This window comes from Physeter macrocephalus, chromosome 8 (assembly GCF_002837175.3).
Source record: "Physeter macrocephalus isolate SW-GA chromosome 8, ASM283717v5, whole genome shotgun sequence".
Taxonomy (NCBI): domain Eukaryota; kingdom Metazoa; phylum Chordata; class Mammalia; order Artiodactyla; family Physeteridae; genus Physeter; species Physeter macrocephalus.
This window is the reverse complement of record NC_041221.1, coordinates 157,261,013-157,286,935: the sequence shown is the minus strand read 5'-3', so window position 1 is coordinate 157,286,935 and position 25,923 is coordinate 157,261,013. Positions and strand designations below refer to the sequence as shown.

Sequence of the window (25,923 nt, the reverse complement as noted above, 5' to 3'; positions counted from 1 at the left end):
CAAGAGGGAAGAGATATGGGAACATATATATATATGTATAACTGATTCACTTTGTTGTAAAGGAGAAACTAACACACTATTGTAAAACAGTTATACTCCAGTAAAGATGTTAAAAAAAAAAAAAAAAAACTATATTAGCAGGCATCAATTCCAGAAATTCTATTTCAGTGGGTCCAGGATAAGGCTCAGGCAGCGGTAAAATTTCCCTAGTTAATAATAATACATAGCATGGTTTGGGAACTGCTGCTTTAATCAAATCACCCAGACTTGATGCTCTCTAAATCCCAAATTCTAAGTAAATTAGGAAATTAGAAACAAGTACTTTTTGTCTAATGAGCAAATAAGATCATAATATCTAGGGAAAGAATACTCCACAAGTGAAATTGGAAAATCTGAAACCAGGATTTGCACTGAACTCCAAATAGAAGCCAAGTCTCACTAGTTACTCTACCTTTCTGCTCCCTTATTAAGGACCAAAAATATTGTTGAGGCTAAGGTAACCTGAATATCACTTGGTATAGAAAACACATTCAAATACTCTGCATTCTTCAAAAGGAACATTCTATGTAAATCTATTACAAGAGTATATAGTTATTTACTTTCCATTAAAAAAAAACAGTGGGCACAAGTAAACACAATATCTGTAACAATCTAGATTTCAAGTGGTATGTTCACCAGGGTTCATTTTATTGTTGTCTTTTATATCTTAATGTATATTAAGTATATTCTCTTGTATGCATCAGATGTTACATGATAAGAAGGTAATTGTAAAAAATTAGAGCAACAAAACAACAGTTCAGATATCTGGTCCTTACATTTAAAAAAGAGAAGTAAATACAAGAAAACTAAGCATTACCATGCCAGCAGTACATATTTATTATTATTCATGAATGGTCAAAAGACTTACAAGGCCCATTACTATTAGTATAACCACACATATGAAATATCACTTAGTGACATGGAGTGAAAAGGACAGTTTCATATATATTAAAAAAATACATACACATACACACATTCTCTCTCTCAAAGGCTCACCATTCACTGCTACAAAAGCAGCAGGCATCAAGCTGCAGGAGTTCCAATATACATAACAAGTTGAAACATCTCAAGCATAAAAACTACACTTAAGTTGCAAAAATAAAGTTTCTTTCTTCAAACATTTTGATCTGAGCTCAAGCAAAGCAAATAATGAACACCAATGATTTTTATACTATTTAACATACTTTAAAACATAAAAGGATCAACCGATGCAAAAGTCCTGAAAATGTCGAGGTTATTTATAGGAATGAACAATGCATTTCATCCAAAAAAAAGTCTACAGCAGATGTGTTTCATCCTGGCTCTCAAATATTTGAGAATCATAATTTACTATATTCAAACAGCAAGTTAAGCCAGAACAAAATGATAAACAGAAAACTCATTACTTCAAACAAGGCATTGCTGCCCTTGGTTTTCCTTAGACAGTTTCACTAGTGCAAGAGCATCATTTACCTGAAAGATCATGAGTCACAATTAAAGAGCACTCATACAAAACTATTTCCTTTTTTCTTTAAAAAGTGCCACATACTTGACTTCTCATTTAAAAAAAACAACAACAACACACATACACTAATGAAAGACTGTTTGTCTCCATCTCTTGTCAATGAGGAAAGGCCAGAGTGATTCTTTGATTCCAATTCGAAATGGTGTTCGCTGGCCAATGCCTAAGGTCTCCAATTTGGAGCAGTCAAGCTGAGCGTTTCTCGGACGTTGTGCTCCTAAGACAGGACTGTCAGTTATCTTTAAAACAAAAACAAAAAATCAAAAATAAGAAGCCCCAGGCTGAAGTTTTATATTCTCTACTTCCCTTTGCCCTCTTGCCCTCGGTGCAAGAAATCAGATTTGATCCCTGGAAAAATAAATAAAATGTCTGCCACAATCAAGACAATACTTTTCTATAAACTTCACCAATACTCATGGGCTTCTTTATACATGCTAATTTAGAGAAAATTAACAACAGAAACTGCCAAAATACCAGCCAAGTTCACTTTGATTAGTACCAGAAAATAAAGTTATCCAAAACTTCCAAACAACAAGAAAAATGTTATCCATAGTACACACTGTAGTGACAGACCTGGCCTTCCAAACAGGAAGGTTAGCTTGTTTTTTTTTTTCTTGCCCACACCTCAAAGCTTGCAGGATCTTAGTTCCCCTACCAGGGATTGAACCTGTGCCCCCTGAAGCGGAAGCGCCAAGTCCTAACCACTGGACTGCCAGGGAATTCCCAGTAAGCAAGTTTTAAATGCCATGTACTCACCGGTCTTAGGTGGCTGCTGGGGAGGTTGAAGGTGTCTGCAATTGCACATGCCATTTCATACTTCGTCATCTGTTCATTGCCAGACCAGTGAAAGGTTCCCTTAATTGATGGATCCTGACAAGGACACAAAAAATTGAAAATGGTTTCAAACTTTTTGAGTTGAGTGGAATGGCAAGTTTGACAAGAAAACTAACTTAAACAGGTTCAGGAAATAAAATGCATCGCTCCTTTCTGGAATGCTATACACAAGATATCTAAAATCAAATTCCTATAAATATCCCCAGTTAAACCAGAAAAGCAATTTCTATAATTTAGCCTTAAGAATTTTTTTAAATAAAAATGTAAGTAGCTCCAATTTTATTTAGTGGAAATCCTAAAATGATTACAGATTTTTATGAAACACAGGCCAATTTAACAAGTATTTCCAATTATCCTAAGAAGCTAAAACCAAAACTTAACAGAACCATTTTTCAAGATGAGCTAATTGGTCATAACATCCTTAAATATTGTCATGGTACATATTTTTTTTAAAATATATAAATTTTGATGTATTAAAAAACGTCATGCTACTATTAATATTCTAAAATAAATCAGTCTCTAATCTTTCTTTCTGTGGCTATTCTATTTTTTCAAATGATTAAAATGAACTACTATTCAAATATCCAAAAATAATTAGAAATTATTCTTACACTGGCTGAAATGATAAATCCCTATGTAGATTCTTCTTTGCCACTACCTAAATCTTAAATAGACATTTAAGACAGTCTTCTTAAAAGACATTAGGAGATTATTTTGTTACCCGAAGAAAAATACCAGTTTTCAGTTATCTTGCAATAAGAGAATGACAGATGGGGTCTACAGTATTTGAGAAATAAAATCAAACGTAAGAGCAGAATACTTTTATTATTCATAAATACAGCCTACTATCTGAACTACTGTTGTTTGGTGTCCTTGTTAAGTTTTTAAAAAGCACTTAGAGGGCCTCCCTGGTGGCACAGTGGTTAGAAATCTGCCTGCCAATGCAGGGGACACGGGTTCGAGCCCTGGTCCAGGAAGATCCCACAGGCTGCAGAGCAACAAAGCCCATGCGCCACGACTACTGAGCCTGCACTCTAGAGCCCGCGAGCCACAACTACTGGAGCCCATGCACCTAGAGCCCGTGCTCTGCAACAAGAAGCCACTGCAATGAGAAGCCCGCGCACTGCAACAAAGAGTAGCCCCCGCTCACCGCAACTAGAGAAAGCCTGCAAGCAGCAACGAAGACAAAACACAGCCAAAAATAAAAATAAATTAAAAAAAAAAAAAAAAAAAAAAAGCACTTAGATTCTCACCAGCATCCTCTTCTCTGCTAACTGACGACACACAGTGGCCACATCTTTGACGTGTGTGGGGAACCGCTGCTGCCAGTGGTCCATGTTCGCAGACTTGTTGCTGAACTGCACTTTATCAAACATAACAGTCACGGCGCTTTCCTCAAGCTTTTCAACTTCTCCATACAGAACAGGAATTCTCAAAACAGCAGCTCCTAGAGAGTAATAAAAGCAGGTAATACTTCAAAGCTGACTGGTTCTTAAGTCTTGCTATAAGATCAAAGTGTGCGGATTTAAACGACATCATCGCAGAAAACTTGCAATATACCAAAATGACACAGCTCACCTATTTAACAAATGTGATCCTGAATATTTTTAAGTGTCTCTGTCATGTGGGGTATTTTTTATAATTATATTAATTAAATAATTTCTTCATTATTGTGGCCATTAAAAATAAAACTGATCATGACAACTAAATGCAACAAGTGATCCTTGATTGTATCTAAAAAATAAATGCAATAAAAGGACATTACTGGGACAAAATTTCTATATAGACTGTATTGTATTAATGTTAAATTTTCTAAGTGTGATAACTGCATTGTAATTATGTGAAGAACGTCCTTGTTGAAGATACACAGTGAAGTATTTCAGGGTGAAGTTCAACTAATTCTCTATGAGTTCAGGAAGAAAAGAGTGTTACATATAAAACACGTGGCAAAACATTAACAACTGGTGAATCTATATAAAGGGTATATGAGTGTTCACCACATAGTCCTTGAAAACACTGACTAAGGAATTATGAGGTATTTCGATTTTATGTTGGTCAATACTGAGGGGTTACAACAGATTAAATAATTAACGCTTTAACTGAAATTCAAAAAAAACTATTTAAAATTAAATTAACTTATTGCGCAGCTGCAGACGACCTTTGAACAACACAGGTTTGAACTGTGCATCCATTTATATGTGGATTTTTTTCATGTAGCACATCATGTACAAGACTTGAAGTGGACAGCCTATCCTTACATAGGCACAAGGTGAGTGACCTTTAATATAAAATTAATAACATGTTAGTTTTCTTACTGTTTTATAAATTTGTTTTCAAAGAGTTATATTACCATACAGCATGCCTCTCTTCTCTCTCATAATTGGAGAAACTCTGTATCAGTCTACCACACAGATAAGCGGTATTAGAAAAAAATATACCAGTATTTCTAACACTGTATTATGAATATGACTGTAATACTGTATGCCATTTAAATTTTACAAAGATTCATTCATTAGTGTATAGGCTAGGCTACCATGAAACAATCATATCGATTACACTAGGCTACCATAAAGCAATCATATTACTGCTTCTTCCTTATCAACGCCTGAATCATACCTGTAAATAAATACAAATTTCTTCTCACACTGTCTTTTCATTTTTGATGAGTAGTGTTAGTAATACGTGTAACATCTATACTGTTTTGTATCATATGAGACAACAATGGGAGTTCCCTGGTGGCGCAGTGGTTAAGAATCCACCTGCCAGTGCAGGGGACACAGGTTGGATCCCTGGTCCAGGAAGATCCCACATGCCACAGGGCAATTAAACCCATGCACCACAACTACTGAGCCTGCACTCCAGAGCCCGCAAGCCACAACTACTGAGCCCACGTGCCACAACTACTGAAGCCCACGCGCCTAGAGCCTGTGCTCTGCAACAAGAGAAGCCACCGCAATAAGCCTGCGCACCGCAACGAAGAGTAGCCCCCGCTCACCGCAACTAGAGACAGCCCGCGTGCAGCAACGAAGACCCAACACAGCCAAGAAAGAGAGAGAGAGAGAGAGAGAGAGAGAGAGAGAGAGAGAGAGAGAGATCCCTGGTCCAGGAAGATCCCACATGCCACAGGGCAATTAAACCCATGCACCACAACTACTGAGCCTGCACTCCAGAGCCCGCAAGCCACAACTACTGAGCCCACGTGCCACAACTACTGAAGCCCACGCGCCTAGAGCCTGTGCTCCGCAACAAGAGAAGCCACCGCAATAAGCCTGCGCACCGCAACGAAGAGTAGCCCCCGCTCACCGCAACTAGAGACAGCCCGCGTGCAGCAACGAAGACCCAACACAGCCAAGAAAGAGAGAGAGAGAGAGAGAGAGAGAGAGAGAGAGAGAGAGAGAGAGAGAGAGAGAAGAAAGGAAAGGTTAAAGACGTGACTGTCCTGGGAATTATATTTTAAAGAAATACATATAACACACAAAATATGTGTAAATCGACTTTATGTTTTAGTAAGGCTTCAGTCAATAGTAGGCTGTGAGTAAGTCTTTGGGGAGTAAATGGATTTCCCACTATGCAGGGATTGGCAACCCTAATCCCTGCACTGTCCAAGGATCAGCTATATATTGATAATATATTCAAGAATGACTTCCGAAGGATAATTTATAATCCAAAAAAAATACCCCCTAAATGTGTTAGTATGGTATCTATACTAGGGGATGCTTCTCAGGGATGTAGTACAGTCTGAGGCAGGAATTTTAGTGCAGGGAATCATTAAGTCAAATATTATGCAGCTACTGATATGAAAAAGATATTCCAGAGATGGCTCCCTAAGAACTGAAATGCATGTATGTGGAGGGAGAAAAACCAGGTTACAAAACAACGTGCACACAGGTTTAAAAATTCAAAAAAATACTTCCATACATAAGCACAGTTGGTGCTTCTCTCTCTGAGGGAGTATTGAGAGAACTCTTTACAATTTTAAATGTTTTTTAAAACTTTTTCAAGGAGGGCATACTTTTTATAATCAGCACATTTATGTGTGCGTATATATACTCAAACACACACAGGAAAAAAGAAAAACCATACATATAACGGAATACCTCAATCCAAGAAAAATGATATTGACCTGTTTTTTGAAAGATTACAAATTTTTTCTTTAACGATATTCCTGTACCCACTGATACTGGAAAAAGTCTGGAAGGATTCACAAATTCTTCAGGATTTCGAAAATTCTTGTTTTTCTTTTTTATTAACTGCATTCCCTAGTTTTTCTCCAAAGATTTATGCTCCTTGACTAATTTTTTTAAATTAGAAACATATATATACATCATAAACAAAAAGGAATCCTCAAAAGCAGGCACCTACAGGGCTAAAGAGATGTGTCTTACCTAAATTGTTCTCCAGGACAGCCCTTTCTCCTTCTAATTTTGTTTTGCCATATAGATTTAGGGGACTTGGTATGTCTTCCTCTCTATAAGGTGGGTTTGTTCCATCAAAAACATAATCGGAGCTAATGTAGATTAGAAATGCTCCAACTGCAGCTACAAAAAAAAAAAGACAGAAAGAAAAGAATCTATTAAATTACTACATGACACTACTCTTTACTGAAATTTGTAACAGCTTATTCATCATATATACAACAAATCTTTTATAAACCGTCTACAAAAGTTTAATCTTTACAAACTCAGTGATCACTCAATATCTTATGAAGATTTTATAAAGACATCATTACCTGCTTCCTTTGCTAAGTTCCCAGAAGCATCCACATTAAGTTGAGAAGCAGCATCCGGCTGATTTTCGACAACATCTGGCCTTCTCTCTGCTGCACAATGTACTATGACATGGGGCTGGGAGTTCAGCATTGATGTGTTTTTAACCCAAAAAGGAATAAAAGAGAAGAACTGTAGCCTTCCAACAGTAAATTAATTCATAGAAAATGTTTATTAAATTGACATTCCTTCAACTAAAGAATCATTGTAATTTTTAATGTAGTTTTGTCACACTTCCCTTTTTCAATGTTCAAACTTCCTGAAAGGGAAAGAGCAATTTAGCAATCCCTAGGCAAAATCAGACACAACTCTTGTTGACAACCATGCTTTTAAATCAAAAGAAGCTTCATCCCCCTAATCTGGGTGGGAGAAAAGAGCAATCATTTATGCAATTAACATGATCTAAATACTTAATAAGTCTATGGTAAAGGAAGAATATCAATTGCAAATTAAATTCATAAATTCCAATCTCTTAAACCAATCATTTAAAGAAGATTAACCATCCATAAAAATTGTATTCCCAGTTGAGCATTTAAGTATGCCACCTATATGCTAAGCACCTTGCAAGGAGCAAGGATTTCACAATCTAATGCAAAAGACAAATATGTAAAGAGACTGTTTCAATATCATATGACCTACATCAGGACAGAGGAATGCAGAGGGTCCTTTGTAGGGAAGGGGCACCTACTTCCCAGAGGAGCTAAGTAAGAGCTAAGATTTGGGAAGATGAGTGACATGCAGGGCTCGTGTACCCACTCACCCAACTTCCTCCTTCTCAGCAATTGCTTGAGGAAGCATGATCTGAGAGCTGTTTTCAAACTTAAATGTGCATAAGCTGGGATGGCTCTTAAAATGTAGAGTCCCAGGCCTCACCACACACTTATTGAATGAAAATCTCTGAGAGTGAGACCTAAGAACAAGTTTCCCAAGTGATTCTGATGCAGGTTTTCCTTGGATCATATTTTTAGAAAGAATCTGAACTTCTGATTTGATCAGAGGTGTAACAGAATCTAAATTTTTCTATAAGTCTTCTGTGACCATCGCCAACAAGTGGTTTAACCACTCTTGCCTTTGTGATCACTAAAATGCAAATGAGAATATTCTGCAGTGTTGTAAGGTTTACAGATAATATTAAGAAAGGATTTGCATAGAAAGTAGTACTTAGAAGAATACTTCACAAACATAAGCATTTTACAAAATGCTTCATTTTCTGCCTTTTGTCAACCTATGTCTCAACCTAACCTTTTTAAGGATGACATATTCTTATCCATGCCAAAAAAAAAATGCACTATATATTATTGTTGCTTAATATGTTAGAGCTTTAAGTACAGTAACTTCCTTGAGAACAAGAGCATTTTTCAAGTCATCCAGACAATTATTAATAGTTAACTTATGTGTTAAAATAAACCATACCTGAAAATCATAAATGATGTGATGAACTGCATTAGAATCCAAGAGATTAACCTGCTCAAATTTTGGTCTTGCTCTTCTAAAACCACAGCCAACGGCATGCCAATTATTCTGTTGAAATTCTTTGTAAACAGCTCTGCCAAGAAGCCCAGTGGCACCAGTAATCAGAACCCGCCTGTTGGGGATGTTAACTTCCTCCTAAAAGTGAACAGGGCAGAAAAGGATTGTTTACTTTGAAAATACTCTCTCAATGAAATCAGCCACCATCTTCATTCACTAAATACTTCAAGTCTTAATTGTATGCTTCCTTTCCCATATCCATAAGCCAATTTTTAAGTTAGAACAAAGATTAATCAAAATGCATGAGTAAGTGTGTCACTTAAGAAAAAGTTTTGCCACCGAGCAAATAAGCTCGTGCGCCACAACTACTGAGCCTGCGCTCTAGAACCCGAGAGCCACAACTACTGAAGCCCGTGCACCTAGAGCCCGTGCTCCGCAACAAGAGAAGCCACTGCAATGAGAAGTCTGCGCACTGCAACGAAGAGTGGACCCCGCTCACCGCAGCTAGAGAAAGCCCGCACGCAGCAATGAAGACCCAACGTAGACAAAAATAAAAAATAAAATAAATTTATTAAAAAAAAAGTTTTAATAATCTTACTCAAGAAAAAGAACCTAAGATGATACTGCAAGGAATCACCTAGTCAAATAGATTTAGATTTCCTGTGGTAATAATGGAAAAGCTTATTTTTACGATCAATGATGTCCAAATTAGTAAAAAACAGCAATTACATTCTTCCGTTTATAAAAATGCAGTTAGTTCTAAGCTTACTTTATGGCCTGATTAAATACTGGGGCTATGTTCTGCCGATATGTTTCCAAATTGACATTTTTGGTCTTCAGTTTTTAATCCTCAAGTTTTTTTTCAAATCTCATTGATTTTATCATACTGTGATAGGTCCAAATTAGACATTCACATTTCACAGGAATTTATGTAGAAGAAAAATAAATTTGGTCCTTATAGCACTAACATTCTAAGTTTAACCAAACTGGTAAATATTCCTGCATTAACTCTTTTATTTTTTTTTGTAAATACTTTCATTTGTATCATTTTTTAAGATTCCACATCATATAACATTTTTTAATTTTATTTTTTATACAGCATGTTCTTATTAGTTACCTATTTTATATATGTCAATCCCAATCTCCCAATTCATACCACCACCACCATCCATATTCCTGCATTAACTCTTAATTTACCTATTTAGACCAGTTAAAACTAATAAACAAAGATAGAAGATAAGAAAAAAATAAATATTTTAAACGGGTCTGTGCTGCTATTGTGAAAAAGGAAAAATTCCTCACACTGAAATTAAAACGGAACTACTATTTAAGAAACAATTTAAGTTCTATAACATAGAACTTTCCCTTCTTCCCAAGATAGGTAACACCAAATTTCCTCAGACTCTTGAATTAAGTCAACATTTACTATTAAAAAACAACAAAAAGTTTTATTAAATTTTATCAACTTGAGGTCTTTTAAATTTCAAATGTTGTTATAGTCACCTAATTCTGAGCTGTCAAAAATCTTAAATATGCACACAATAACCTTTCTTTTGCACACAAAAAAGACTTTTTTTTTTCCTAGCCCTCAATTCAGCTAACTTAGAAGACTATACATTTTTTTTAAAAAAGGCCACCCAAATCAAGTATTTCTATCATACAAAAAACCTGAAATGAAAGGGCTGACAGAGACAGTACAAAGGTAAGTTCTTTTTTTTTTTTTTGGCGATACCTCTCACTGCTGTGGCTTCTCCCGTTGCGGAGGCGCAGGCTCACTGGCCACGGCTCACGAGCCCATCCGCTCGGCGGCATGTGGGATCTTCCCGGACCGGGGCACGAACCCGTGTCCCCTGCATCGGCAGGCGGACTCCCAACCACTGCGCCACCAGGGAAGCCCAAAGGTAAGTTCTTAAAGATATTTTTTCCTTAGTTCAACCAATTTCGAGACATTTTAGAAGTTAGAGAAAAATTCATCTATGCTCTCTGTTGCAAAACTTGGCTCTAAGCCAAATGATCTATAAAAACAAGGATTTCAGCCAGCAAAATACTTTCTTTGAATTTCTGGCAAGAAAACAACTCTACAAAGATTCTAATTGTAAAGAGGTTAAAACATGCCAAATCTAGTAGAGATACAATCAGAAAACAATTTACACAGGATAAATACCATAAAGATCCCTGGGAAAATACTATAACAGAGCTATGATCTGGTTTCTTCTGAGTTTCTCACTTCACTCTAAAGCACGAAAGGAACAGACAAGAGTTCTTAGATCAGTGGTTCACAGGCTTTACTTGCTGAGGATAGGAATAGACTGGAAGGCTTTCAGATCAAGTAGATTTAGAATGAGGCCTGATAATTTGCCTTTGTAACAAGTTTCCAGGTGCTGATGCTGGCGATTTGGAAACTGAACTTAGAGAACTCCAGGAAAGTTCAAGACCTTCCTAAAGATAGCTCTTAATCAAAGAAGTCAAAAAACTGCCATCTACCTTTCTAGCAGCGACAACATCTTTCCCATTTTCCCCCTTAAAAAGGAAAACTAGAAGAAGTAGTTAAAGAACAAGCATCACGCTTGCAGTAACCACAAAATTCTTAAACAGTAAAATAAGATCTCTAGGTATTTCACTGATTCTGTGAAGTACATTTTTTCCTCATTTATCATCTCTGTTAAATGAATGAAATAAAGATGGTTTGGCAGTGTTTTTTGCTTTTCAGTGCATCTAAAAATAAGAGCCCCGATAATCTTATAATTGAGAGCATCTTAGATTTGATGAAATACAGTATTAAGTTACAAGCACAGCAAGGCTCTTTAGGGAATATAATACCACTTAACTTTCAAAAAGGATGGGGGGGGGCTTCCCTGGTGGCGCAGTGGTTGAGAGTCCGCCTGCCGACGCAGGGGACATGGGTTCATGCCCCGGTCCGGGAAGATCCCACATGCTGCGGAGCGGCTGGGCCCGTGAGCCATGGCCGCTGACCCTGCGCGTCCGGAGCCTGTGCTACACAACGGGAGAGGCCACAACGGTGAGAGGCCCGCGTACCGCAAAAAAAAAAAAAAAAAAAACGATAGGGGTTGCATGGAAAAAAATACCACCTTACATCCTTATACCCTGGGATAATATGGGAGGTCCCTGGAAGAAAATATGAAACAGTCCGTGTTACCTAGTGGTCAGATGTCAATGCTCAAGAATTTTCTATGTTAAAAGAGCAGAGATGTACAGTACAAGCATTTTCTGAAACAAATGATTCTGCACAATCTTATATTTGAAAACTATCATGTGTTATATAAACCTACATCATACCTTTTGACCACAGGAGGAGTCCTATTAGACAGGCAGGGCAGATGTCACTTCCCAAGTGAGGAACCTTGTCTACAGATGTTAAAGGTTTTGCCCACAGTAAAAGGGAAAAGGTTGGAAACAGAACTTGGGCCCTTTTGCTTCTATCATCCAGCCAAATACATACTGAGTTTTGTCTCAATCCTTTGAACTTATACTCGGTTTCATGATGATTAACCACACTCTGTGGCATTGAGAAGTTACTCCATCTCTACTGATCTAACTCCTCACTGGTGAAATGAGGCATTTGGACAAGATAACTAAGGCTCTTCCAGCTTTACAGTCCTACAATTCCATATTATCCTTACCACAGAGGGATCTGAACAGAGTGAAAAAAGGTTCATTTACTTAAAGTAACTTATCCTCCTTTCATATAGTTCTCTCTAGAGACTCATGAGCACCTTTTGTCACCAGTATAGGAGCCCAACAAGATGTTTGCATTTGGATTGCAAGTTTATTGGTGGTTAGCAAATAAAATATGCATCACTCTGAAATTAAAAGAGGCCAAACAGGGCTTCCCTGGTGGCGCAGTGGTTGAGAATCCGCCTGCCGATGCAGGGCACACGGGTTCGTGCCCCGGTCCGGGAAGATCCCACATGCCGCGGAGCGGCTGGGCCCGTGAGCCATGGCCGCTGAGCCTGCGCGTCCGGAGCTTGTGCTCCGCAACGGGAGAGGCCACAACAGTGAGAGGCCCGCGTACCACAAAAAAAAAAAAAAAAAAAAAAAAAAAGAGGCCAAACAAAAGTATCTCTTCTATATTTGACTTTGTATAAACAGAACTCTACCTGAAACTTCTTAAAGCACACTATTTTGATTTTTTTTAAAAGAGGATAAATAGTCCTCTAAAAATTATTTTGTACCCTTACTCTGTAAATTTAGTTCTGCAAAACACAGGAAGGTCCAAACACTTCAAGGAACTCTGAATAGAGGAACAAAAAGCTGTCTAGTTAACCCAAAGAATAATTAAGAGTTGAAGATACTCTGTCTGCCTGAAGAGTCTATTTCTCAATTTTTATTCTTATGGGTCAGGAATATTAAACACCACTTTAAGCTGCCCTGAACATATGTGCCTCTTATCCTATAAACTCTTAGATGTACAGAATTCAGTAACTTCAGGTGACCAGATTTACAGACACCAAAAAAAAAAAAAAACCCAAAAACACTTGAAAAAGTAAATGCATATAAATAAACGAAGAGCTATAGCTCTTATTATGCCATCAAATCAAATAATACCAAACTGTACACGTAATGAAGATAAATGGCTCTTTCAAAATGGTCTAAACAGTACTCTGGAACAGAGGTTTCTACTTTAGCACACTTGGATTAACTTCTACTAAAAAATGTCCTAAAAAACGTCAAGAGTGAAACAAAAATATCTAAAGAGGGATCTTCTTAAATGTTAGTGGTAAATGTAATTATACTTTGCTATTTTTAGAACCTCTTCAATTTGGCAAAGCTTCACGCTGATTTATATGATTCTTACAACATTCCCCTCGAGGCAGATCTTTGAGGAGATACTCCTGGACTTTAAAACACTTTAGATACCTAGGTGACACTTGTCTAACTCCTACTGGCATCCTATTGTACCCCACAGCCAGTATTATTAACAGGAACCACTACAGTCTATTTCTCAAACATAAACTATAAGACACGAGCAAGTTTTAATTCCGGTTTTGAGAGCAGCAAATATGTGCCAAGCTTTTGGTTGTGTAATTTTACTGAAGGAAAATCCATTTTCATTAGTCTACTGAACTCCTACTGTGAAAACTGTTTAAGCTGTATATACATACATGTGCACATATACACTGACATAAAAAAACGATATGTAACATTACAGTACTCAGCATTGTTTGGGGTACACGGGAACAAAAGAGAGGTTTAAATAGCCCATTATTCTAACCTTATCCCCCAAATACCAAAACGATTTGAAAACACTAAATATGCTATATTTTGAAGGCGTAAAAATTCTGCATAATCAAAAATAGCCATCATCTATATCCTCTCTTATATCCTTAAGATATGTTGGCCTGGGCATTAACATTCTTCCTATCCCCAGTGCTACATATATTCTGTGGACTGATGAATGCTGGGGGCCTGGAATTAAACAGGAGAGAATGGGGGCTCTCCAAACACAGTAGTAGCTTTCGTTTATGCAACCTCCGTAGTAGTTCAAATAGATCTGTATTTGAATCCCGGCTGCAACCTTACTGAATGAACTTGGGCCAAGGATTCGCCCTCTAAGCCTCAATTTTCTTATCTGTAAAATGGAACAAAACCAGTATCTCATAAATATGAGGACTAAAGTAAATAATGCATGTAAAGTGCATAACACAGTGACGAGTTCAGTAACTTTTCAACTCCAATCCTGTTGTTATTTCTGAAAAGCCACCTGGCCCCTTCTTTCTTAGGGATACGAACTATTAAGACCGAAGGATACGAACAAAGGATGAAAAAGAAATTTAGAAATAATCAAAACTGAAACAGCTCTCAAAACCCCTCTTCGTTCCCGGGAGGGGAGACAGGAGGCTCGAAAGTGAAATCCGACCTACTCTTTTCCCGTCACAGCGGCTGAAAAAGAAAACACAGAAGGGTGTGCACCGAGGTAAACAAACTCGGCGGCGCCGCCCTCGCCGCCCGGGGCCTCCGACTCCGGCAGGAGGCGTCTGGAAAACCATTCTAGCGCCCGCTGCAAGACTCTTCCCCCTCCGCGCACTCAGTTCCTACGAGACGCACCTCCCCTCCCCGCCCCAAGACCCGGGCCGACTCCCTCACCTCCACCAAACGGCAGTTCCCGGGAACAAAGTGGATAGAGAGCTCCTTCTCCCGCCCCACCATGCCCGCCGTCTTGGCGCCGCCGCCGCCGCAGCGACCGCCACTTGCCCCAGCCCAGGATCGCCGCTGTCCGCAGCTCTAAGGCCCTCGGCCCGCCTCCCCTAGGTCCACGCCAGCCCCCGCTCACCGTTTCCGGCTTCCGCCGCCAAGACCGCGCCCCTTGATTGGCCACGCTCCGCCGACGCCCCAGAAAGGGGACTGGCGCGCTCGGGACGCTCCCAGCCCACGCGCCAACTCTTAAAGGGAAACAAAGGCCCTGGTCTTAAGCAAGGAATGCGAGTTTTGTTTTGGGGCCGGGGGCGGGGGGGAAGGAGTTGTTTATTTTGTGTGTTTTTCCTTCTCGACTAGGTAAGGATTGAATTGGATCGCCTAGACTTGCACAGTGCATAAGAATCTACTGGGCACGTAATACATAAAGTGGGATAAAATAGTTTAAAGTCATGGTGGGAGGGGTGGAGGCGGGGGGGGGTGAGGGGGAGGGGAGGAAGCACAATGGACCTGTGTCTCTAGAGCATTAAGAGTGTTTTTTGAGAAATTTAGAAAGACACTGGAATAAAAATAAAAGTGTTGGTATCTGAGTCATTAACAACTCAAGAACCCATTTGTCTTTCCGAGATGCTAAAAAGTAGTACGTGTGAAATTCCAAAGATGTCAAACTAATTTTGACTAGTTAAAAATAAAAAGATGTGGGAGGCTGGGGGATGAATTATTTGGGTGCCTTTTCAAAACGCAGATTCTCGGACTTTACCAGTAATTTCAGAATGAGCTGTGGTAGCAGAGCCTGGGACTTATGGTGGATTTAACGGGAGTCCAGATCAGCCCTTGAGAAGCACCGCCTTACAGGCTGCAGCGTCGGGCTACACAAGCCGAACCTCCGCTACCAAGGAAAATTAAAGGAACCAGGGGAATATAGTAATACTGAACCTTCTACCACCTGGATTGCGCTTTTTTAAAGTGACAAAGACAGCTCTAAGCGTTGAGGCTGACCTAGCACTTAATTGCAACTGATTTCTCTTCCAGTTCAAACCCTAAAAGCCCCCCGCCAGCCGAGATGCTTATGAAATTTACTCGGCGGGGGGGGGGGGGGGGCGGGGAACCAGAGCATGGACCGCATAGGTTTCGCCAACTTTCCACCGAACAGTCTTGAGTGTTCTTGTCCAGACATACAGGATACTAAGACCTTAAAAGTCGCCCGCAAACGTCATTACTGTTTGGATCTTTCTAAAACGACATATTTTCATAAACCTTTTATTGGTTTAATCTTAGAGCTCAACGCTAAACAGCCTTTAAAATTTTTTTTCCACATCTGAGTCCCGTGACTTCCTTCCTACCCAACCCCCAACAAGAACTCATTTCCTTATTTGCATAAGCATAAAGTTTCTTTGAAACAGTAACAGAAGAGAGCCTGAGGCCCTCCAGTTTTCAATTTTTGTTTTAATCCAGGCTGTTAATCAATTTAGCATTACTTAGAGTCCTTGAGAGGAATGCCCCAAACACTAAACCATGCATAATCTGCAAACAACAAAGAAAAGGTATGGGTGGATTTTGGGGGAGCGGATTCAAGATCCTCTCGATCCTCCTCTCTTTAAGAAGCGGGAATTTTTGTGAAGTTTCTAGTTGCAACGTATGATGCAGTCTGATCTTTCCAGGAAAAAAAAAATTGTGTTCAACGCGAAGACGGTTTAAGGTCATGCATATGCAATTAGCATTTTGAGTCTCAGAGCAGCCTTATCTAGAGTGAGGAACAAATAGAGTTTACTTGCCTGCATTTGAAGATCTGGTTTCATGTTTGCCAGATAAAAAGTGGGTATGGATCCAGGGGCACATGTTCGTGTATGGGTTTTAATCATTCTTTTTAAAAATGGAAGTTTCTTTGTGAATAAAAACGCCACTGTTATACAGACAATATCCAAGTTCCTGTGGTGGCTAAGTCTATAAATTTAACGACAGCAATCTGGAGATAAAAGTTAGGTTAGCAGATTCATTTCATGCCAAGACAAAGAAAGGCTGGAGCACACAACTATAGATAAAAATCATTATTTATATAGACTTTTCACCTACATCACTGCATTTAATCTGGTAAATGAAACTGCTGTTCTGTTTTGGATTTTATTTTTGTCAATTGAGACTTAGCTGAGCTCTCCATACAGCGTCAATAATTAAAGTTGCTTTATTATTCCAAGTCCCAAAGTTACACGTTTTAAAGAAATGAATGACACTTGTTTTTTCACACACCCTTTCGGCTTGTACCAGACCTTCATTGGGATTCTTTTAAAGAAACTCTTAACTCCAGAATGCTTCTTTTCTTGAATAGCTAACTCTTACCTGTTCCATGTTCTCCGGCATTTCAGGCATGATTCCAAAATTATCTCAGGAAAAAGATTTAAGATGGGTCTCTACCTCTGCCTCCTCGGGCTGGGTCTTTGTTCTGCCTGCAGAGAGCGCAGGCACGCGAAAACGTGAGCCACAGCTTCACTCGACCTTTGAAATTAGCATTTTGAGTCCAATCCCAGAATCTCGTGCAGTTTTCCACATTGCAGTAAACTGGCAGCTGATTCCCCGTGGCAATCTTGAAAATACCCAATGAGAAGTTTCATGTTTTATTGCCAGCCAAATGAAGGTCCATTATCAAAACCATTAGGAAAACCAACTTTTTTTTTTTTTAAGAAATAAAGATGTAACAACAAAAACTTCCTGTGAAAACTTGTTGCAGTTTTCTCTTGCAAAAGAAAAGCAAGAGCCAGCAGTTGGAAAGCACACAGACTATGCAATTGATTCCTGTTCTGAAATATTTTATTGAGTTATGCCTTGTTACAACAGAATCCGTTTGGTAAAGTTCTCCAGTGCTTTCCCAACCAGTGCTTTCTAATTAACTATTTCAAAGGACGGTAAAAGGCACTGGTGGTAACAATACGCGGAAATTAAAACGCAACAGGTTATTTTCATGAACCCTGCCCTCTGTGTTGAGGAAATGGTAGGTGGAGTAGCCTTAAGTTTGGCCGAGTTTTAAGGACTACTAGATCAGTGATTCCCAGACCTGCCAACACCGGAGAAACTATGAAACATGATCAAGTGGAGCCCAGCAATCCTATTTGTAACAATTTCTAGGGTGATGAATATGCTCAGTTAAATGTTGAACCACTGTTCTGGGTTAAGGCTCTGTAACAATTTAAGAACAACCAACAAAAAATTGCCATTCAGATAGAGCTTTAAAAAAAGTCACTTAACTCTTTATATTCTACTCACTTAACTCTTTATATTCTACTCAGTACACAGCATGTGGTAAACTGTATGATGCATGTAGAGGGTCTGTAACTGATGAAGAATATACAATTTTTTAATTGATAAATTAAAATTCATCAAAATTTAAAACTTCTGTTCATCAAAAGACAATAATAAGAAAAATAAAACAGACTGGGAAAAATAATCTTGATACATATATCTGAAAAGGACATATTCAGAATACTTTAAAAATTCTTACAGGGGCTTCTCTGGTGGTGCAGTGGTTGAGAGTCCGCCTGCCGATGCAGGGGACACGGGTTCGTGCCCCGGTCCGGGAAGATCCCACATGCCGCGGAGCGGCTGGGCCCGTGAGCCATGGCCGCTGAGCCTGCGCGTCCGGAGCCCGTGCTCCGCAACGGGAGAGGCCACTAAGTGAGAGGCCCGCATACCGCAAAAAAAACAACAAAAAAACCTCCTACAACTCAATAGTTTTTAAAAAATCATTTCTAAAATGGACATAAGTTTTGAACAGACACTTTACAAAGTAAAGACATCATGGCCAATAATCGCATGAAAAGATGCTCAAAATCAGGGAAATGAACGTTAAAATCACACTGAGATACATACCTAACAGAATGGCTAAAATAAAAAGACTGATAACATTATATGCTAACAAGCATTTTAAGCAACTAGAATGCCATTCATTGTTAGTGGGATTCATTGTTAGTTAGTTTCACTTTAGAAAACTGTTTGGCAGTTTTAGTATAAAGTCAAATATATACCTACTCCATGACCCAAAATTCCACTTCTAGATGCTTACCCAAGAGAAATGAAAGCATATATTCACAAAGTCTTGCACAAGAATATTCACAGCAGATTAATTCAAAATAACAGGGGGTTCTCTGGCCGTCCAGTGGTTAGGACTACGCCCTTCCCCTGCAGGGGGCACAGGTTCAATCACTGGTTGGGGAACTAAGATACTGCACGTGGCCAAAATAAAACAAAACAAAATAACCTAAAACTGGAAACAACCCAAACATCCATCAATAGATGAATGGATAGACAAATTGTGGTATTACTCAACTATGCGAAGTAATGAACTATATGAATGTAATGAAATAAAATTTTATGTTTTAAGGCAAGACAAGAAAAATTAAACATAAAATTCTCTCTGTGTGTCCGCTTCGGCCTCCTCCCTCCCTCCCTAATATGCACTGGGCATCTGCATTACACATTAACCAGAGCTCATCAAAGATGGGAGTGCTTGCTCAACTGTAAAGATCAATATTTTTTTCCTTTCTTCTGATGCTAGCAATGTGACTTTTTAAAAGAATAAAGTTCCCTCCCAGCTCTGTAAGGGGTCTAGTGACTTACTGCTCGCTTTGTATGTGCTTAAGTGGACTAGGTACCTTTGGTGAACTTTATGTAAACATTAGTATGTCATTTGATGTACGAGCCTTTGTCTCAAAAATGTATATGACTGCTTTCAACTTCTAACTGGAGGAACAGTTCTCAGAGCTTTTTGAGAATCTGTCTCCCAGGTTATAATCCTCAGTTTGGCTCAAATAAAATTCCCTTTTATTCCTTAAGGTGACTGTTAAATGAATTTTTGTTGACAAAGGAATCTCAACATCATTATACTATGTGGGAAACCAGACACAAAACAGTATAATTTGATTTATGTGAAATTCTAAAACAGGTGAAACTAACCTATGGTGAAAGAAATTATCTTGTCTTAGGAAAAGGTAGGGATTGACTGTTGCAGCCATAAATGAACTTTCTGAGGTTATAGAGATGATTTATATCCTGATAGGGGTGTGGGTAACATGAGTATATATGTTTATCAGAACTCATTGAACTATATCAATTAAGATCTGTTTATCTCACTGTATTGCTGTTTGTAGTTTATACCTCAATTTAAAAACAATAATACAGTCATATTTTGGATCATTTGGGTCACAACCTTAGACACAGTCAACAACTTCCAGGATACTAGTTTGAGATAGTGTTAACCATTGCATTGGTACCAAGTGATGAAATAAATGGACAGTTTTTAAATTTCTAAACTCATTAGGATTTTAAAAATCAAAAATTTTTTCCTTGACATGGTACGCACATATGTTTCAAGTTTGAGAAATCCATCTCTAAGTTATCATGATACCAAAGGACAAGAACAAAGAGTTCTGTTTCTTCCTTTTTACAACCTCCTGTGTCCCTGTGTAAATTACCCTCTGCTTCCCCCATCCCAGCTGTTCCCATTTCTGTGACTCTGACGCCCACACGAATGGCTTTGACCAGTACTCTCTCCCAAACCATAGTTTCCACCTTCTAGATTCCTAAAAGGCATTTATACCTGATATTCCACTGACATATCAAACTCACAGATACAAGAAACTGAAAGTAAATTTAATATTAATTCCTCGTCTTGCCCCCAAACCTGCTCTTCCTCTTAACCTCCCAGGTTTATGTGAAAGATACTATTACACTAATTAATTCAGCTAGACTCAAATATGCATACGGGAATTTATTAGGGGATAAAGATAATAAATTAAAAATGAATCATTGGGGCTTCCCTGGTGGTGCAGTGGTTGAGAATCTGCCTGCCAATGCAGGGGACACGGATTCGAGCCCTGGTCTGGGAAGATGCCACATGGCCCAGAGCAATTAGGCCAGTGAGCCACAAGTACTGAACTTGCGTCTGGAGCGTGTGCTCCGCAACTAGAGAGGCCGCGATAGAGAGAGGCCCGCGCACCATGATGAAGAGTGGCCCCCTCTTGCCGCAACTAGAGAAAGCCCTCGCACAGAAACGAAAACCCAGCACAGCCAAAAAATAAAAATAAAATAAATAAACTTAAAAAAAGAAGAATCATTAAAAACAATAAGGCTGGGTGACTTCCCAGGTGGCGCAGTGGATAGGACTCTGAGCTCCCAACTCAGGGGACCCAGGTTCGATCCCTGGTCCGGGAGCTAGATCCTACATGCATGCCGCAACTAAGAGTTTGCATGGAGCAACTAAGACCCAATGCAACCAAATAAATAAATATTAATTAAAAAAAAAATAAGGCTGGATTCCTACTTCACTTATACTAAAATAAGTTCTTGACAGATTAAAAAAGTTTAACCAAAATATGGAACAAAAGTACTAGAGGAAAATGTGTAGAATAATCTTAGAGTGAGGAAGTTTTTTATAAGCATATCATGAAATTCAGAAACCAAAAGTGAAAATATCAAGAAAATAGACTACATAGATTTTTGTAAATATCTGCATAACAATAATGATAATTAACATAATCAAAAGGCAAATTGGGAGAAAATATATGTGATGCATGAGAGACAAAGAGCTAATTGCCATGCTACATAGGAACTTTTGAAAATCAATAGGGAAAAAGCCAATAAACAGAAATTGAATATTGGACTTCCCTGGTGGCACAGTGGTTAAGAATCCGCCTGCCAATGCAGGGGACATGGGTTTGAGCCCTGGTCTGGGATGATCCCACATGCCACAGAACAGCTAAACCCATGTGCCACAACTACTGAGCCTGTACTCTAGAGCCCATGAGCCAGAACTACTTGAAGCCCACGTGCCTAGAGCCCCTGCTCCGCAACAAGAGAAGCCACCGCAATGAGAAGGCTGCGCACCGCAACGAAGAGTAGCCCCTGCTCGCCACAACTAGAGAAAGCCCACGCACAGCAACGAAAACCCAATGCAGCCATAAATAAATAAATAAGAAATTGAATATTGATATTAAAAAGCAATTCAGTTGGGAGTTTCGGTTAGTAGATGCAAACTATTGTATATAGGATAGGTAAACAACAAGGTCCTGCTGTATAGCACAGGGAACTATATTCACTATCCTGTGATAAACCATAATGGAAAAGAATATGAGAACGCATGTATATATGTTTAACTGAATCAGTTTGCTGTTGAGCAGAAATTAACAGAACATTGTAAATCAATTATACTTGAATATATGTTTTTTTAAAAAGCAATTCAAGATGACAAAATTTGAATGGCCAAAACACGTGACAAAATACTCAACCTCACCATCAGTCAACAAAATGAAATTGACACTATTTTAAGTTCTCTAACAGATTGAAAAATCTTTAAAGATTTTTTTTAATCAATAATTTTTGTCTGTTATGTTAACTGTTGTATTTACTAGTCAAGATAGGCTAGTTTACACTAAGTTAGCACATTAAATCCAAGATCTCAGTGGCTTCACTTTAAGAAGTTTTACTTCCCTCTCCTACAGGTCAACCAGCCAGGGTTCTGCTTTACAGTTACCCCAGAAAGCCAGGTAAAGGAGGTTCCTCCATTCTGTAACTCCAAGAATATCTAATAAAAGAACATTCCAGGCAGAGGAAATACCAAGTGCACAGAACACGTGCCCAGGCAGCCTGATGGGCTCAAGCATCTGCAAGAAGTCTAGTGAGGCTGAAAAGAATAAAATAGGGAAATGGGAGGTAGGAGGTGAAGCCAGAGAGGGGAGGGGTGGGCATGTGGGGATGGAGATCTGTTAGGGCCATTTAGGCCACTGTGATAACTTTGGTTTTTATTCTTGGCGTCTCTGCACATTGCACTACACCACCACCCACTGAATAACCTTTTTAAGACATAGATCAGATTGTTTTCCTACTTTCTTACAGCCTGTCAATAACTTCCAGTCTACATGACCATACATGATCTTTGTCCCACCTTTGACTCCACTCACATTGTCAGCCTCTCTCCTCAAATAGACATACAGACAGACACACGTAGACACACAGACACACACACACAATCTTAATTAGGCCTCCATGTTTTCCTTTCTCACAGCATTTTATACCTTTATTTTTTTAGTGTTTTTTATGTGTGATTACCATCATTTACTTCATGTCTGTCTTCTTCCACTCAACTATAAACTTAAGTTTTTCACCTCTGTGTATCAGCTCCAGACTCAGCACCTGGAGCAGAATGGATATTTTGTAAATATTTTTTGAATATATGAATCAATGAGTAAATGAATGGATTAAAATCAATATCAAAAGCAGAATTTATTGGTGAACTTATTTCATTCTTACTAAATTCTCAGTTGTGTAAGTACATGAATATAATACTTTTTTGATTGTTTTTTCCCCCAAAATAGACTTTATTCTAAACAATCCAAATTAATAAGGTATGTGTTTATCATTATTCTGTTGCTAAAGATAACTGGTTTGCTCTTCTAAGCACCAGTGATTGAAGAGACAGCATATCTTAACTGTGAAAAGAAATCACTAGAGGAAAAGGCAGAATAGTAGAAAAAGAGTAGAGAGAGTCTATTTCTGTTGATGATTGCTAATAGCGAAATTGAAGTATGTATATTTAAAGAACAAATATTCAAAGTATTTACTGTTGAAGATGAAAACACTGACCAAAACTAGCCTTTGTTTGTGTCAGACTATTTTTATGTTGTACAGGCAAGAAAATTTGCCTTCTAGGAGGTAGCATATTTCTAGGCAACTTAAGATGGCACTCTACTTAAGGATTTTTTTAAAAAATAGCTTTATTTATATATAATTCACATACCATAAAACTCAGCCTTCTAAATTGTACAATTTAATGGTTTTCAGTAGATTCACAGAGCTGTGCAGCCATCACCACCATTCAGTGACCATTGCCAAATTCTCTGAAGTGACCATTGGAATTGTCAGGTTGGTGGAGTGAGGGTACAGAAGTTCAACTGAAGGGTGAGGAGAGAGAATGGAAAATAAAGACATGGATGCCAATACTGTAGAAAATTCTTCCAAGTACTTTTCCTGTGAAGGGGTTAAGTAAAGGCATGGAAGCTGGAGAGTGATAGAAGATCCCAGGAGAATTGTAAGTTTGGGTTTTAGGTTTCGTTTTGTTTTAGCAGGTCCAATATTAGATCATGTTTATATGATAGTGGGCATGATCCATTAACCAGTGGGAGGTGTTATGGGTTGATATGTTGAAGTCCTAAGCCGCATCACCTCAGAATGTGATCTTTTTTGGAAACAGGGCCATTGACCAACTCACATTTACCAGGGAGAGATGTATAATTCTCCTAAAGAGGTACACTGCGAGTTTCATGGCCCAGCCTAACATCAGTGGAGGTGAAAAGTATAATCCTCCCCTTGGAATTACTGTATTTGAAGAATAATACAAGGTGCTGCACCTTGTAAGGAGTAAAGGCAGGGGATATGTGTACATATGTATTTATGTTGGAAAATTTAATAGAGGAAGGATGAGGAAGTCTCGTCTGACTGCTTCAATTTTCAGTGAAGTATGTGGCAATGCCATCATCTGAGGGTGATAAGGAACGAGGGATACATGAGTCAGGACTTTGAGGAGAGGCCTGAGCTAAAATTATATGTTATCACTTTTTAGCTAATGTGGGGAAATTTTTTAAACTTTTTTAAAAAAAATATTTATTTATTTATTTTTGGCTGCATCGGGTCTTTGCTGTGGCACACAGGCTCTTCTCTAGTTGTGGCATGCAGGCCTCTCTCTAGTTATGGCACACAGGCTTAGTTGCCCCATGGCATGTGGGATCTTAGTTCCCTGACCAAGGATCGAACCTGTATCCCCTGCATTGGAAGGTGGATTCTTTTTTTTTTTTTTTTTGCGGTACGCGGGCCTCTCACTGTTGTGGCCTCTCCCGTTGCGGAGCACAGGCTCCGGACACGCAGGCTCAGCGGCCATGGCTCACAGGCCCAGCCGCTCCACGGCATGTGGGATCTTCCCGGACCGGGGCACGAACCCGTGTCCCCTGCATCGGCAGGCGGACTCCCAACCACTGCGCCACCAGGGAAGCCCGGAAGGTGGATTCTTAACCACTGGACCACCAGGGAAGTCCCCTTTACAACTTTTTATTATAAAAATTTTCAAACTTACAGAAAAGTTTAAAGAATAGCTTAATGGATACCATTATACTTTCTACCCAAATTTTGTTTGGTTATTATGTCTTATTAGTTTTATTTTCATCTAAATCAACACTTCTACTTTTTTAAAAGAATTAAACCTTTATTTTTTTTTTAAGAGCTGTTTTAGGTTCATAGCAAAACTGAGGGGAAGTTACAGAGATTTCCCAAATACCCACTGCCCTCACACATGCACAGCATCCCCATTATCAACATCCCCCATCAGAGTGGTACATTTGTCACAACCGATGCATCTACGCTGACAAATCATAATCACCCAAAGCCCATAGTTTACATTATGGATCACTTGTGCTGTTGTACTGTCTATGGGTTTAGACAAATGTATAATGACATGTATCTATCACTGTGGTATCATACAGAGTATTTTCACTGCCCTAAAAATCTTGTGCTCTGCCTGTTTATTCCACTCCACCCTTCACCCCCTGGCAACCACTGATCTTTTTACTGCCTCCATAGTTTTGCCCTTTCCAGAATGTTATATATTTGGAATCATACAGTGTATAGTCTTTGCAGATTGGCTTCTTTCACTTAGAAATATGCATCTAAGATTCCTCCTCTAGGACTTCTCTGGTGGCACAGTGGTGCCAATGCAGGGGACACCGGTTTGAGCCCTGGTCCGGGAAGATCCCACATGCCGCGGAGCAACTAAGCCCGTGTGCCACAACTGCTGAAGCCCGCACGCCTAGAGCCCGTGCTCTGCAACAAAGAGAAGCCACTGCAATGAGAAGCCCATGCACTGCAACCAAGAGTAGCCCGCGCTCGCCGCAACTCGAGAAAGCCTGTGTGCAGCAACAAAGACCCAAGTCAGCCAAAAATTAATTAATTAATTTTAAAAAAAAAGACACGCTCGTGTCTCCTCATGGTTTGACAGCTAGTAATTTTTAGTGCTGAATGAGCTTCCATTGTCTGGAGGTCTGGATGTACCACAATTTATTTATCCATTCAGCTACAGAAGGATAGCTTGGTTGCTTCCACACTTGGACAATTATGAATAAGGCTGCT

At 39.0% G+C, this 25,923-nt stretch overlaps 1 protein-coding gene across 3 annotated transcripts; it reads right to left on the bottom strand.

Moving 5' to 3' along the window:
* Positions 1-634: 634 nt before the first annotated feature.
* MAT2B (methionine adenosyltransferase 2 non-catalytic beta subunit) lies at positions 635-17,204 on the bottom strand. Of its 3 annotated transcripts, XM_055086877.1 has the most exons (10): positions 14,716-14,798; positions 14,381-14,511; positions 11,908-11,976; positions 10,775-10,843; positions 8,554-8,748; positions 7,104-7,218; positions 6,760-6,912; positions 3,628-3,821; positions 2,297-2,410; positions 635-1,779 (listed from the first exon to the last, which is right to left on the bottom strand). In XM_055086877.1, the coding sequence occupies exons 4-10, from the start codon at positions 10,775-10,777 to the stop codon at positions 1,609-1,611; spliced, it is 945 nt and encodes a 314-aa protein (XP_054942852.1). In that variant the 5' UTR covers positions 10,778-10,843; positions 11,908-11,976; positions 14,381-14,511; positions 14,716-14,798; the 3' UTR covers positions 635-1,608. The 3 variants fall into 3 exon arrangements, with proteins under 3 accessions (XP_054942852.1, XP_007121406.1, XP_007121405.1); XM_007121344.4 differs by lacking the exons at positions 10,775-10,843; positions 11,908-11,976; positions 14,381-14,511; positions 14,716-14,798 and adding an exon at positions 17,101-17,204; XM_007121343.4 differs by lacking the exons at positions 10,775-10,843; positions 11,908-11,976; positions 14,381-14,511 and having other exon boundaries at positions 14,716-14,863.
* Between the last annotated feature and the right edge of the window lie 8,719 nt (positions 17,205-25,923).

Excerpts from the sequence above, each read along its gene's own strand:
- MAT2B (XM_007121343.4), bottom strand. The coding sequence starts at position 14,778 with ATGGTGGGGCGGGAGAAGGAGCTCTCTATCCACTTTGTTCCCGGGAAC. Across the intron at positions 8,749-14,715 it reads GGAACTGCCGTTTGGTGGAG|GAGGAAGTTAACATCCCCAA; the intron begins GTGAGGGAGTCG and ends GTTCACTTTTAG. Across the intron at positions 1,780-2,296 it reads CCAGCAGCCACCTAAGACCG|ATAACTGACAGTCCTGTCTT; the intron begins GTGAGTACATGG and ends TTTGTTTTAAAG.